The sequence below is a fragment of the Rhodamnia argentea genome, chromosome 1 (assembly GCF_020921035.1).
Source record: "Rhodamnia argentea isolate NSW1041297 chromosome 1, ASM2092103v1, whole genome shotgun sequence".
In the NCBI taxonomy this organism is placed as follows: domain Eukaryota; kingdom Viridiplantae; phylum Streptophyta; class Magnoliopsida; order Myrtales; family Myrtaceae; genus Rhodamnia; species Rhodamnia argentea.
The window spans coordinates 19,376,867-19,392,534 of record NC_063150.1 but is presented as its reverse complement, the minus strand read 5'-3'; the positions used below and the strand labels follow the sequence as shown (position 1 = coordinate 19,392,534).

At 40.9% G+C, this 15,668-nt stretch overlaps 1 protein-coding gene across 6 annotated transcripts; it reads left to right on the top strand.

Annotated features, from left to right (window-relative positions):
* The first annotated feature begins 4,712 nt into the window (after nucleotides 1-4,712).
* Nucleotides 4,713-14,451, top strand: LOC115753979 (tuberculostearic acid methyltransferase UfaA1). 6 transcript variants are annotated; one of them, XM_048272061.1, is made up of 25 exons: nucleotides 4,713-4,730; nucleotides 5,061-5,234; nucleotides 8,263-8,480; nucleotides 9,051-9,156; nucleotides 9,284-9,385; nucleotides 9,526-9,585; nucleotides 9,710-9,788; nucleotides 9,976-10,123; nucleotides 10,380-10,503; nucleotides 10,846-11,026; nucleotides 11,337-11,365; nucleotides 11,448-11,596; nucleotides 11,901-12,003; nucleotides 12,142-12,237; nucleotides 12,321-12,376; nucleotides 12,474-12,597; nucleotides 12,763-12,825; nucleotides 12,967-13,026; nucleotides 13,115-13,276; nucleotides 13,356-13,429; nucleotides 13,512-13,605; nucleotides 13,707-13,843; nucleotides 13,920-14,000; nucleotides 14,087-14,192; nucleotides 14,366-14,451. In XM_048272061.1, exons 2-25 carry the CDS (start codon nucleotides 5,061-5,063, stop codon nucleotides 14,435-14,437), a joined length of 2,598 nt encoding a protein of 865 aa, XP_048128018.1. In that variant the 5' UTR covers nucleotides 4,713-4,730; the 3' UTR covers nucleotides 14,438-14,451. The 6 variants fall into 6 exon arrangements, with proteins under 6 accessions (XP_048128018.1, XP_048128084.1, XP_048128059.1 ...); XM_048272102.1 differs by lacking the exons at nucleotides 4,713-4,730; nucleotides 5,061-5,234; nucleotides 8,263-8,480 and adding an exon at nucleotides 8,488-8,925; XM_048272127.1 differs by lacking the exons at nucleotides 4,713-4,730; nucleotides 5,061-5,234; nucleotides 9,051-9,156 and having other exon boundaries at nucleotides 8,343-8,480.
* The last annotated feature ends 1,217 nt before the right edge of the window (nucleotides 14,452-15,668 follow it).

Sequence of the window (15,668 nt, the reverse complement as noted above, 5' to 3'; positions counted from 1 at the left end):
AACAACGAAGAACGTAGGCAAAAGGAAATTAATGAGGGCGCCAAGATTCGAGATTTGAAAACGTGGGAATAACCGACCGAGCGCTTATAAGGGGCAAGAGAGTACAAGTATGCATGGGAAATGAGGAAGAGGCAGATCAACCAAATACCCCAACAACACACTTATCTTTTGCATAGTTTAACTTTCGTCGCTATTTACGCTTCTTGCAACTTTCAGTTCAAGTAGTCAAGTTCATTTCCTAGTCATATACTGTTTTCTTAGGTGTATTGTAATGTAAACCTTAGAGGTTTAACCTCTTATTGATCTCACAATCTATATCACATCTATGTTCACCCAATCCATTTCCATAAATTCGCATCATCAAGCGGTCTTCGCTAGCATTCTCCTCGGTAGTTGAGCCATAGAACCCTCTTAATAAAAATCAAAGAATGAATTTCGGTGAAAGATCTTCCTCGTCACAAAACGAGCGAACAAGATCAATTTATAGTAGATGTCACATTATGATTTTATGTGCACAGGTCGACCAATTATGATTATATGAGTGTAATCGTAATTGTGAGTACAATACATATCAAATTTTTTGAAGATATTATAACGGATAAATGTGATTGGTTGATCTAGGGTACAACATACTAGATCTACTCCAAATTATAATGCTCAATATGAGCTGCTATATATTCCTCGTAGATATATGGCAACGAGCTCTTAGAGTATGCTGGTCGCATGGATTATTTGCCTATATGAATTATGCGGTGAAGAAATAGAGATGTTTAACCATTTATGGGCGAGTGGGAGATATTGGGAAAGATTGTGCCAATTAAGGACAAAATCAATACTTACCTTTATTGTGATAATTGATTGCAATTAAATGAGATTTATTTCCTATTCAATGCAAAGAGAGAGGAGATGGTATATCTTCTTACACAGAACGTATATTGTTCAAATCAATCGACACGAAACTCTCTCCAAAACTCTCTCGGTGAAAACTCTCTTGAAGAACGATCAATTGGAGGATCCGGATTGTTTTTCTCATCTGCGTTTTGAGGCTCTTAATTTGTGAAAATCGAGGTATGTTTATTAATTACGATATGCTTCTCCGATTAGTGATACAAGTTGATTCTAGGGCATGTTGATCTAGTGCAATCCATGTATATGTACGTGTATGATGATTGACATTGTTGTTATGCTATAATTTACAAGTTACGCTTATGAATAAGTAGATCTATATTTTTTCTGCTGCGTTTATAGATGTGTTATCCTTCAGGTCCAATAATGAGTCGGCACCTGTCCGCAGGATTAGAATAAAAGCTAATAAGAAATTCCGATTTTTTTTTTCTCTTCTCCCTCCGTCGGTCCATTCTTTTCTCATGAATTCATTGACGCTTGGGGAACAATCACTTGCTCAGAATCGGAGCACGTCACGATGCTCGCTGACCGACCAAAAACGTGCGGTCGCAAATTGCGTCGCGAGGATCAGATGGCGTGGCTTCATCACGTGCAAGGATTGTTCACGGCGCCAACAGGGGAAAAAAGGTTTTGTTCGGACGATCTTCGCTTTGCCGAAGATCCTCCACGTGAAAGGGGAGAAGATTGGTGGGCCATTGCGACGACTATATACTTTAAAGCTAATGGTGAAGCATCAAATCCTGCGAAATTGGACTAATAAAAAAGATACTCTCCGATAAAAATAATGGAGAAACTTTGCAGATTAAAAAAGGGTTAAATCTTGGAATAGTGCCACTATTTCTGGAGATGACAGATTAATCTTTCTCAGAATAGAAGTTAGGCTTATGACGAATACCGTATAATAATTCTATGGTATTTGAGAAGAATTTGATCCCATGAAAAATGGGGAAGGTTGAAATTCTGAAAGATGACTATGTGAAGGTTGAGATTTCCAACATTAAGATGTCCAGGAGCAAATGAATGCTCCGCAAATGCTCATGAGTTATCCATTGATTTTGGGAGATTTTCTTGCCTAATATTGAGATTGGATGCCGCGTATAACATCGCGACAACGTGTCCTCACAATTAAGTCTAAAAACGTCATAAAATAAAGTGAAGTTGGTTTATGCCGGTACAGCGATTCGTTATAAGTAGATATAAAAATGTCATGAAAACAGAGGCGGTAACATAAGTTGTTATACCTTAAAATTGTCCTCGTAATTGAGAGGGTACGAATCCTTTTTATTAGTCCTTTGGATATATTGAAATTGAACAAATGGGAGGACATTTTGATTTTCATTTTCTTCTTGTTCTTCTCCTGTCATGTTATAAAAGCTCAGGTCCGACAACAACGCCTACTACACATTAGTTTAAACATGTAGGGCAAAGAAAGAAGTTAGAATGTAAAATTCAAACAAATTATTAAGATATTTCTCGAACCCCGTAAAAGAAGTTTCATAAAAAAAAATAATGTCCAGTTTAAGTTTTTGTCTTGTTTTAGTATGTCTCCCAAGAAGGGTTTCCTTTTTGGCATACAATTATACTGTATATAAGAGATGGATTACCCGCTAGAGCAAAAACATGAGTGTTTTTCTTTTTTGTGATCTAGGCTGAGAAACACCGGATCAATTGGAGGATTGTAAACTCCCTATAGTGAATTTCTCGGTGGATGTTTAATTGCAACTCCCTATTGTAAACACCGGAGTAGGTATCAACACTCGAATCAAACCGCAGTGTCATTTTCCTCGTCCATTTCTCTGGCAATTTTTTCTCCTAGAGTCATACTTGAATTGCAACTCTTGCTTTCCACATGTATTTCTTTGTTTTAAATCTTTTGACAACTAGTTTTGTCGGAGTCATCTTTTATAGATTAGAAAGGACACTCAAATCTCTTTAAATCGACGCCAACTTCCTTTTCCAATTCAAGCTTTAGGGCTTGCATGATAACCCTTCTGCTTTAGAAGTCAACTTCCGATCAGAAGTTGATTTTTCTACTTCTACATAGAAGTAGAAGTTGTTTTTTTTTTTACTTCTACTCCGTAAGTTCATTTCTAATCATAGAAATTCGTTTGGTAACGATTGAAAATTTCTACTTCTAAAACATTATCAACAAAAAATATTCTATGAAGAATTATTGTCAACCTTCGAAAAATTTCTTAAATTTCTTTAAAAAAGGTTTATTATTATTTTTAAAAAAATTTATTTTTTACTCTGGTAGCCTGAGATGGCGACTCTACGGCGGTGGCCGGCCGAGGGTTGTGGGCAATGGCTGTGGTGGTTGCCGATCACGGCCGGCAGCGGGCAGTGGTAGGCAATGGGTTATGGTCGACGATCACGACCGGCGGTGTGCAGTAGTCACGACTAGTGGCAGGCAATGAGCAAAGGTCATGGTCGGCGGTGGGAAATGGCGAGCAATGATCGGCAGTTGACAATGGGAAGCGAGCGGTGGTGAGCGGTAGTCGGCGGCGGTGGTAGGCATCGGTGATCGGCGATGGGCGGCGACGAGAAATTGGCGAAGGCGGGCCGATCAAAAAAAGGGTGAGGGAGTAAGGAAAAGAAGGTGAAGCGAAAAGTACTTTGTGAGGTCTTTTTTTTGTCCAAGAAGTACTTCTTTAGTTGAGAAGCTACTTTTTTTAGCTTCTCAAATTAGGGAAAAAACAACTTTAGAAGTTAAAATTCACTTCCGAAGTATAAATTACTTTCAGAAGTAAAAAATTTACCAAACGGATTTCTGCTTGAAAAGTTACATTACAAACGGATTTCTACTCCAGAAGCACTTCTAGAGTAGAAATCCACTTCTAGAAGTATCACCAGGGCACACATGATAATATTTTTGCTTCAGAAATCAACTTATGGTCAAAAGTTGATTTTCTAATTCTACTCTAGAAGTTGATTTCTGATCATAGAAATTCGTTTGGTAACGGTTGAAAATTTGTAATTCTCAAACATTATTAACAAAAAATCTTCTATGAAGAAATGTCAACTATCAAAAAATTTACTAAACTTCTTTAAAGAATAATTTTTATTTTTTTAAAATAAAAATTTATTTATTTCTTACTTCAAGGTCCGGAGATGGCAATTCAACTACTGTGGATGGTGGAGGGTGGAAGGCGATGGGTAGCAACGGTGGTGGTCAACGATCACGGCTGCTAGGGAGTGGTGGGAGGTAGTGGGCGATGGTCGGCGATCAAGGCCGGCAGTGGGCGGCGGACACTGCCGGCGGCGGGTGGTGAGCAGCAATCACGACCCGCGACAGGTGATGATCGGCGGTTAGCGGTGGTCGCGGTAGGCGATGGGCGGTAGCCAACGGTGGTTGGCGATGGTGGTGGTCGGTGGTTGGCGACGGCGGCGGTGAGTATCGGTGGTCAACGGTGGGTGGTGATGGAAGTCGGGAGAGGCGGGCCCGATCGGAAAAAGGGTGAGGGCATAATGAAAGAAGGTGAGGCAAAAAGTATTTTGTGAGGTCTTTTTTTTTATTATTATTCAAGAAGTACTTCTTGAGTTGAGAAGCTAATTTTTTTAGCTTCTCAAATTGGGGGAAAAACAACTTCAAAAGTGAAAATTCACTTCAAAAGTAAAAATTTCTTTCAGAGTAAAATTTTTTGCCAAACAGATTTCTGCTTCAAAAGTTATATTACTAAATGGATTTCTACTCCAAAAACACTTCTGAAACAGAAATTCACTTTCAGAAATGTTACCATATGTACCCTTAGTGAATTCAATTGCTAGTCCAAGAGATTCCGAGCTTCTCTCTTAGTCTATTCTCTCGAAAACTCCCTTTCAAGGTAACCCTTTTTTTCTTCTTCTAGTCTCTCTCTCTCGGGATAAAGTTTTCTCGGAATGTGCTTAGAAAACTGTCGAGAAAGTCCTGGGTTATAGCACTCTGCCATTCTTCTTCTCTACTGAAAGTTTCTTGCAAATCATATCCCCCCAAGAAAGAAAGAAAATCGACGACTTCCTCAACAGGATTTTCTCCTCACGCTCCCAAGACATTGTCTGTGTTGTGCATTTTCACGAGTACCCCTGCAGACAGCAGGCAATTTTTTCAACTTACCCTAAACGATAGATTCCATTGCCATGCATTTGACAGTCTTTTCTTTTTTCTGGGAATCAAGATGAAAGTAGGGGTAATTGGAGGCGGCGTGAGCGGCCTCGTGGCGGCGTACGAGGCGGCGAGAGGGGGAGCGAAGGTGGTGCTGCACGAGAAGGAGGATTACTTGGGCGGCCATGCCAGGACCGCCTCCTTCGACGGCGTCGACGTGGACCTCGGCTTCATGGTCTTCAATCGCGTAAGTCTTTCAACCCTCACATCTCCATTCTTCTTTCCCTTCCTTTTACATCTTCTGCCCACCATTATCGTCGCTGCATTTTCTCCATTCCTCTCTGCTCGGAGCAAAACGTAGATCTAGTTGTACATGGCAAGGAGCCAAGCATCTCGCGACATATAAGAGGGACGTTCGCGTTATTACTCCAAATCGCCATTCCTCATCCTCTTTCCGTAGAAAAATACAGTATAACTTTCTAAGTGGGGATTTAGGGAGGTGAGAAGGCAATCGAAAAAGAGTAACTTTCTTCTGACCATTGACCACAAAAGGGTAACTTTCTAACTTTATGTGCAGATTTAGAAAGTCACTATGCATTTCTCCACGTGTATATATTTAATTTTCAACCCTTTTTTTTGTTTTTTCTAATTCTTTTTTTACATATATATTTTTCTCCTTTTTCCGATTTTAAAATACAAGAACTTGAGCTGATTTAGTAACTATACTCTCCATTTTTCATGAATTGAAAAGAGCTCGAGATAGATATGTTGTTGCCCGTTAGTCTCCGATACCGCAGCATCCATTCGAAGTAGCGAATGGAGATTATAAAGTTTCTAAGAAATACTTAGAATTTTGTACGAGAATAGAACATTCTAGTAGCTAATTTTGAAAATAATTGCAAATGAGGATGATGTTAAAAGAAAAGAAAAAAAAAACTCTTGTTTCAAGTAACATGAGCACGCACGTGTTGTTCTAAACATTAGAACTTATTTGTTAATTAGACTAGCAAACTTAATTACACGAGGATCTCGATTATTAAGATATAAAATATCAAATCATGTTAAGTTTATTCCACTATCACCGAGTTACCTATTTGGTAACCTTATCTTTCAAGGATATTCTCAGCGAGTAAATTCGTGCATATGCATGATTTATCATACATTAAAGGGAGATTGGCACGTTTAAATTAGGACAATGAGTCGGCCTAAGAATTTCAAATACTTTGTTATGAGCATGAAATGGTTGAAATGACTATTTTTTTTTTTTAATCATGTCTCCCACTTGTTTGATCATACATGTACTTTTGTCCCCGAACCTGTCTATCTAACTGCTTTAGAAGATTATTGCAGAATGTAAACCTTTGATCAAAAAATTAAGACATAAGATGTACATTTCGAATGGCATCATCTTTCTCTCCTGTACGGTTTGTTGATTTTGATGTGAAACCAATCGATGGGAAGTGGGGACGGCACCGCAGCATGGGACGATGGCCACGAAAAGTGCACAGCTAAGCGAGTTTGTTGTTTTCTTCTTGGATTTGGAACAAGTTGCATCGTATTATCCATCCTACTACTACTTCTTCTTGTCTCGCATATTTTTTTTTCTGGTGTTTGTGGCGGGTTTTCGAAAAGGGTCGTGAGAACACCCACGTGACACACATGGGAGCCCTAGGCTCGACTAATATCGCCCGCAAGCGGCTGTTCGGTGAATTTAGATTGGATCTATGTGAAATCCGCAAGAAAAACTCATCCAATGTTATGGTAGATCCCGATAATAATTTCTAATTACTCGCACTTTGGAGCTAGGGCCTAGGGCATATCTGCTGGCCGGCCCGAGTGGTTGCCCGGGTTCGCCAATCTAGCAAGGTTTAGAGCTGACAAAAAAAAAAAAAAAGGCGGGTTTTTGTCTAGTTTTGTTTTCTTTACTCTTTGGGTAGATTCGTTTATGTTTATAGCTATGAAGCACCCTCACGTTACATTGATAAGGTCATCGCGTACGTGTCGGACACGTGTCGGATACAAACACGCATCCGGCATGCATTCGGCACGTGATCAACGCATGTCAAAGATCCGACACATAGTCAACACCAGGGACACGCCTGTCGGTGAGGAAGGCGGGCGGAGGACGCGTAGATCTGGAGGTCAGAAATCTGGGGGAGGAGGAGGTGAAGGGTGCTTGCGTCTCGGACCATGAGAGAGGGAGAGAGCCAGCAACGAGCGAGTCAGTGGGCAAGGAGGGCTGGATAGCACAGATCTGGAAAGGGAGGCAGCAATGGAGTGAGCCAGTGACAGAGCGAGCAAGCCTCGGAGAACCGAGCGAGATAGCGGCGGAGTACTGGCGACACAGCCAAAATCACGGTTTGCTTCGCGAGACAGAGACGAGAGAGAGGTGAGGGGAGTGAGAGATTTTTTTTTTTTTTTAAAGTAAAGAGAGAGACGAAGATGAGAGAGAGAGCCCAGGGGAGGAAAGCGAGTGGGGTCCCTCGGGGGGAAGAAGGATGAGAGAGCGTGGAGGTGGAGGTGGAGGTGGAGGTGCAGGTGCACTAATTGATTGGGGAGTACGTCACTTTCGGGAGAATCCAATATCTCTTTAATCTTTTTTTTTTACTTTATTATTTACTTTTTTCTAGACTAACTAGTATCAAATTACGGCAATATCAAAATTTCTTTTATATTATAAAAGCTCTTTTTTGTAAATTCTTTGTTTTTACAAAAAAAAAAATAATAGAAATGATACTTTACCATTTATATGAACATATATTTTTAATATATAACGTGTCCCCAACGTGTTGAAAATTTCTATTTTTTAGATATGACGTGTCCGCGTGTCGTGTCGTGTCTTGTCGCGTGTCACGTGTTGGTGTCGGTTCTACTTAAATTTATAGTTATACTGCATAGAAAGGAGTTCCATGACTATAGCAACGCACATGACTATAACGGAACATCATTTTCAAACTGAGAATGAAAATGACAAGATCTGGTCTTAGTCGGGCTGCATAACAATGGCATATCACCGAATAAGTCTTCGGCCATTGAAATGTCTACGAGCAGCTACAACCATCGAATCTTGTCTAGGAGTATAACTCGGATTTTATGTACCATTAATGTGTTGCATACGTCGTCAGTAACGTGAGTTGAAGCCATTGATCTGTTATTTTGTCGCTTTGAGATCATGGTACTTCTTTGGCATCTTAGAGAAGTAATTTTCATTGTAAAAAATCGACTAGTCTTGAGCAACTTCTAATGCTGACGAGAATCGCGGGGTTCTCATGCAGGTTACGTACCCTAATATGATGGAGTTGTTTGAGAGTCTTGGAGTGGAAATGGAGATATCGGACATGTCATTCTCGGTCAGCTTGGACGAAGGCCGAGGCTGTGAGTGGGGAAGCAGAAATGGTCTTTCGAGTATGTTTGCCCAGAAGACAAATGTGTTGAATCCTTACTTCTGGCTAATGCTCAGAGAAATCATCAAATTTAAGGAGGATGTCCTCAGGTAAATCAAGTCTTTTTGGTGCTCATTGGATGGTTATCTGCATTTCCGTCTCTGGTTGTCTGCACTGCTTGCAGCTCAGATCGATGACAATGATCATAATCCTTCATCCCAAAGATTTGCTGCTAATCTTTTGCAATCTTGCGAGCGATCTTCCCACTATCAGAAGTAGGAAATGTCATTAATGAATTGTGATTGCCAGCTTAATTGATCACGAATGATACCAATGTGGAGAGTGGTTTCTTGAAGCCTAAGTTTTTGGCAATATGCTACACTGTTGACGTGAGATTTCGAAGAGTTCGAACAATGATATCGATCATTTTTTAAAGGAAACTCCAGGATATTCTATGCATTTTATAGCAGGATAATATGATTAGATAACCAAATGTTGTCTCGAAAATGGGCAATATTCATTCTCAAGGTAGCATATCCTACATGACTTTGCAAGGTGATCAAGCTGGGCCTAATTCATTCAAAACAATAAGCCAATCTTCAAGTTCTTGCATCCTTTTCATACGCATGACCAGACAATCACCGGCATTCACTCTGTTTGATGCCTGTATATTTTTGCAGTTACCTAGAAGGACTTGAGAGCAATCCCGACATTGATCGCAGCGAAACTTTGGGACAGTTCATCAACTCACGGGGTTACTCTGAATTGTTCCAAAAGGCTTACCTTGTGAGATTGTTGAATCACTGTACTCTGTCATATCCTTGATTTTTAACTCAAATCACAAAATCTGTACTTCGCTCAATTGTAGAATGTAGCTCTATGCCAATTACCAATTAATTTTATTTTCCTATAGATCCCAATTTGTGGTTCAATCTGGTCTTGCTCTTCGGAAGGAGTCATGAGCTTTTCAGCCTTCTCGGTTCTGTCCTTTTGCCGCAATCATCATCTGCTTCAGGTACGTCTCATGGCTATAGAAGAGTTAGTGGTTGATTGGAAATGAGAAAAACTGTGTTTCGCTTTTTCAGATGTCCTATCAACCAATTCTCTGCTGCTTAAGTTGGTAGCATTTTATATCAATAAGCCGATTCTTTGCAGGTTTTTGGCCGCCCTCAGTGGCTTACAGTCCGAAGACGCTCGCATTCTTACGTCAATAAGGTGATGATAGTTAGGACATTCAGTAGATCGAGATGGAAAACTGGACGTTCTTGGTCGTAAATTTTTCTTCTTGACGCCCTACAAAGAATCTGATGAACAAAACTGTAAATATTTGTGGGTTCAGGTCAGAGATGAGCTTGAGAGTAGAGGGTGTGAAATAAGAACAAGTTGTGAAGTGCAATCCATCTCAACTAGTGATGAGGGTAAGTACTCGCTGTTTAAATTTCAACCTTTTCTGCATTTTTCCGGTCACATGACATGGAACTAGACCGAACAATTGGGCAGGAAAACTAAATTGTCATAGTAGGTACACTCAAGTATCATCAGGACGATTTATAGTTTTGGTCCTTTTAGTCCACAATTTTATGTTAACAGAAGGAGACTGAACAGGCTGCGTCGTCCTAACTGGAGATGGTTCTGAAGAAGTATATGATAAGTGTATTGTAGCCGTCCATGCACCGGATGCTCTGAGATTGTTGGGGGACCAAGCAACTTACGATGAAATGAGAGTCCTGGGTGCATTCCAATATGCCTACAGGTATAATTGGTTACTCTGCAGCTTGCGCATTTTCGGCTAATGTTTTCATGACAAGTATCTGCAACCATGCTCCTGGAGAAATATCCAATTGTCTACAACGCCACGGTTATATAGTTGATAGAACGGAACAATGGTGTCCACAGTGATTTCGTTGTCAATTGAATCTACTTTAAGCCATTTCTTTGGCAAGCTTCTTTTTTGCTCTCTATATGCACGACAGAATGCAAAACCATGGGTACATTTTTCCTATTGGCAGCGAGATTTATCTTCATCATGACAAAACTTTCATGCCCAAAAACCCAGCAGCGTGGAGTGCATGGAATTTTCTTGGGAGTACTGAAAATCAAGTGTGCTTGACGTACTGGCTCAATGTGCTTCAGGTATGGCAAATGTGCTTTGCTGTGATTTTATTTCTGATTCTGCTGTGCCCTTCAGGATCTGTTGTGCTACAAAGTCGTGCTACATATTCCCTTAGAATAAAGGAAGTGAAACTTGCAGTTGTCATGGAGTGCATAAAACTACACTAATTAGTATTTAGTTTGATACGCGTAAAAGTTGTTAATGCCTACTAAAATTTTAGCAACATAGCATCTTTTGAGGTGCATTCCGCAACGTGTTGGCAATTTCCGCTGTTTGACTGCCTCTAGAACTCCCTTTCTGTGGGCACCGGTTTCAGCATGACCAATTCTCTTTTCTTTGGTTGGGCCTGCAAAAATTTGCAGAACCTTGATCAGAAGGATTGGCCGTTTCTCGTGACTCTCAATCCTTCACATGAACCGCAACACACATTGCTTAAGTGGTGCACTGGCCATCCAATTCCATCTGTTGCCGCATCGAAAGCTTCACTTGAGCTAGATCAGATCCAAGGAAAAAGAGGAATTTGGTTCTGCGGAGCATACCAGGGTGAGCCTTTCAATTTCTATATTGGCGCTGGTGATCGTCTCTTTAGAACGCTGAGTGCTACTTATTCCTATGCATGTAATAAAGAATAATGCTGCAAGGTTCTGGCCATCTTTCTTGCGGTAACATTTTGACTGAGGAGGGTCCTAAGTTTTGCCTAGTAAGTGAGTCAATTTTGTGTGGTCTTTGCTCATAAAGTTGCTGCAACTTCAACCTTTCGGCAGATAGAATTTTTTAATTCTTAAGACTCAGGTCGTTAAGGGAACATAGTTGTATATGTCATGACCAATTTTAGTTCTTATTCTTCTGTCAGGGTATGGCTTCCATGAGGATGGATTGAAGGTATACGCTCTCTCTCTCTCTCTCTCTCTCGATCGATCAACTAGCTGGATATGCGATTTTAAGTCAAGGGACTTCTTTGCAGGCTGGCATGGCTGCTGCACATGGAGTGATAGGAAAAAGTCCTTCTGTTCTTGAGAATCCTCGGCATATGGCTCTTTCACTCAAGGAAATGGGGGCACGCCTTTTTGTTACGAGATTTCTCAGGCGTTATATTACTACTGGCTCAGTAACGTGAGTATACTGCTACTTATCATGATAACTGCTTGCTTGTAGCATGCATCTTTCCTTGTCTTATTTCTCTGTAGATCCTTAGAAATGTTAACTGTCATTGCTCTGAATCAGTCTCTTAGTCAACATCTTCTCATCTTACTGGTCTGCTCCTGCATTTTCATTAATAGCTTAGAACAGAATATGCGAATTTATTTGTCAATAAGAATGATTTGCACAAAAAATGAAAATTGTTCTTAAGGACTTACGGCTTAGGAGAACGTTTTCCAGAATCATGTAGCTGTAATTATGCTTTCGTGAGTGGCAGTTTGTTAGAGGAAGGAGGCACGATGATTACCTTCGAGGGAACCAGGGAAATATGTCCACTGACAGTTACCTTGAGGATCCACAGTCCACAGTTTTACTGGAAGGTATCGTTCTATCTTTACACTCGACTTCCGCCCATGCCGGTTAAGACTATTCAGGACTTTCTACGAGTAAAGCCCAGTTTTTGCTAGTTTCTGCTGAGACCCTTTTGTGTCTTGATAACAATTTTTTTGGTTTTTCAGGTCATGACTCAGGCCGATCTAGGCGTAGCAGATGCATACATAAATGGTGATTTTTCTTTCGTAGACAAAGATAAAGGCCTTCTAAATCTTTTTCAGGTAACAGACTTAATTTTCTAAATGCTGTATACTTTGAACATATCAAATGTTTAATCCCTTGTCAACGATATATATAATCGCAGATTCTCATAGCCAACAGAAATACTGATAATTCTGTCTCGAGATTAATTAAGAAAAGGTACTCAATAATTTACTTAGTGGAACGAACTGCTTTGGATTAGACCTTGTACAATCTTAATAAAGATACTAAACCAGTGGATGCCCCTTTTGATTAGGGGTTGGTGGACGCCAATGTTATTAACAGCTGGTATTGGTTCGGCTAAGTACTTCTTCAAGCATGTATCAAGGCAAAACACTTTAACACAAGCTCGCAGGAACATCTCCCGGCATTATGATCTGGTAGATACTGCATTCCTGAACTTTTTTCCTAGCATTTTTTTAAGAGAACAGGAGGAGCCAGAATACTTTGTCAATTTCTCACCATTGATGTATATTAAAAGCAAGAAGATGCTTGTACATATGACAAGATGTAATTCTAGGATTTCCATTTTGTCATGTTGGCAGAGTAATGAACTTTTTTCGCTGTTCTTGGATGAGACTATGACATACTCATGCGCGGTTTTCAAGGTCAGCAACAACAACCCTGTTTTGATATTTCTGCTGCCGAATAAGTGCTTTCGTAGCCAAAGTCAACAAAAATATCCATGTCTGAATGAAGTTTAGTCACTCAAATAACGATGCATTCTCATTGTGTTGAAAAATTTGAAGATGGCAGGCGAAGACCTAAAGGCAGCACAGATGAGAAAGATCTCTCTCTTGATTAAAAAAGTAAGTTTTACTTGCAATTAGTTGGGGGCGGCTTGACGGTTAACCTTCAACTGTGTTGTGACTAATGCTTTGCCTTATCCAAATGTAGGCGAGAATTGAAAAGACGCACAAAGTTCTTGAAATCGGCTGCGGTTGGGGAAGCTTGGCCATTGAAGTTGTCAGGCAAACCGGATGCAAATACACCGGCATTACTTTGTCGAAAGAGCAATTGAAGTATGCTGAATTGAGAGTGAAAGAAGCGGGCCTTCAGGTACCCAATCTGCCTGCAATATGTTCTTGAGAATTAGTTTATTCGGTTCAAGAGATAATGTATTTCCTTTTTGATGCAGGACCGCATCACATTTCTTCTTTGCGATTATCGCCAATTGCCAAGTACCTACAAATATGACAGGATCATTTCCTGGTGAGTTTGTCTATTCATGGTACGGTTAAACAGACTAAAACAGATGCTTAAAAGATTTACTCTTAATGGAATGAATTCACAGCGAGATGATTGAAGCAGTCGGCCACGAATACATGGAGGAGTTCTTCGGCTGTTGCGAATCGGTGCTGGCCAAAGACGGACTTCTTGTTCTACAGGCATGTGACATGCACCAGTTTTGTGGCTCCAATTATTGTTTCGAAAGCAAAAGATGTACTTATTCTTTTTGTTTTCTCATTGTTATGTTAAATTCCACCAGTTCATATCCATACCCGATGAGCGGTATGACGAATACAGGCAAAGTTCAGACTTCATAAAAGAATACATCTTCCCCGGTGGCTGCCTGCCTTCGTTAAGCAGGATAACGTCAGCTATGGCCTCTGCGTCTCGACTTTGGTACAGTCGCGTTACATTAAGTACATAAGTTCTTTGTTCTTCTTCACTTCATCTGACGAAAGATCTTCCACTACAGCGTGGAGCATCTGGACAACATAGGAATCCATTACTATCAAACACTTCAGTGTTGGAGGAAGAACTTCATGGAGAAGCAGAGGTGACTAGTGACAGGATGCTGCAATCACTTTGGTACAATTTCTCCCAGTTTATTCGGCAATTCATGATGGCTTTCTCCTTTTGCAGGAAAATATTGGCTCTGGGATTCGACAAAAAGTTCATAAGGACGTGGGAGTACTACTTCGACTATTGCGCAGCTGGTTTTAAGTCACACACTCTCGGAAATTATCAGGTAATGCCTCAATTTTCTAAGTAGTACTACGTTCTTTTCTTATGATGGGAGAAGTTTGTTTTCGCTCTCCTCGAGTTGAAAATAAAATAAGACACTAGTGCAGATTACAAGTGCAGTTTTCATGTTGGTGTTTCCTTTTCTAAGTGTAATTTTCCATGAACATGGAGATGCAGATTGTGTTCTCACGTCCAGGAAATGATGCTGCATTCGCCGATCCGTACGCGAGTTTCCTGCCATCTAATTGATCTTTTTGTTCAGTGATTCAACAATCTTTGGCTTTGAACACCATATTCAAACATGCAAGTTCATCGATCGAGGGGACACTTCTCTTTTCGTTGTCCAGAACGCTAGTCAAATCGGCACAGTTATTGATTCAAACAAGGAATCGGCCAAAATTCTTCTTCTGCAACTTGTAGCAGCAATTCATCTGCATTTGAAGGTGCAAAAGTATGCTATTCTTTAACCGGCTTTAGAAGCAGGTCGCACAAGCATGAGTTGCTATGAGTTGAGAGAGAGAGAACTTTAGTCATAGTTTTTGCGTTCCATAGAGCTTGGATTGAGTGACAGTTGACAGTTGTTGTGATGCCCTAGAATTTCGACGACTATAAGATGATTAGGCTCGAAGGATTTTAGTTCCTGAAATTTCAGTCCGTGGAATAATACTGGATTTTGAAGGTTTAAGAGACGATGATTGAATCCGTCCCGAGATGTCGATCAAACTAGATTAGGTTATGATAGTTCGGTCGTCTCGTAGCGCTTTCGAACCCTTTACGCTTGAACCTAAACTTGACCGAACCCTAACTGTGAAATATCAGATTGCTCTCAATTTTAGTATTGGTAGTTTAAAATACCCCGATCGGGTAAATTACCGTTCTGCCCCTAGATATTATACAAGCAAAACAAAAGCCATTAATGTTGATTTGAAGTGGTGGGACCCCTTTTTTCTTTTTGGTCTTGTCAGCCGTAAGCCCCCCAACTACTATCTCTCTCTCTTTCTCTCTGTTGACTGTGACACCCTCTCTCTCTCTCTCTCTCTCTCTCTCTCTCTCTCGCATCTTCTTCTTCGTCTTCGTTTTTCTTTTTTCTTCTGTCACTTCTTCGGCCAACACCCTCCAACCTTCACCCGACCCCATCTGCATTGCCGCCACCAACCATCAGCTTCACCTACCGTCGCGCCACCGGCCGCCAGCCCAATGCCGTTGTACAACAGCTACCCTTGAACCCAAGGGCCTCCTTTCTATTCGTTGCGGCTTGACCCTTGGTCAATGACTAGCTCCGCGGCGCGCCGCCGCTACCCGCCAATCATCGGTCACCATCAAACAGTCTCGCCAGCCGCCCGAGCCCCGAGATCTACGAGTCACCCTCGCCCCTCCGAAACTGCGACCCCCGGTTGAGCTCACACACAATGCCGACCCCGTTTCCCCCTCCTCTGCTCACGCCCGACTACTACCAGCCACTACCCAGCCACATTGTCGC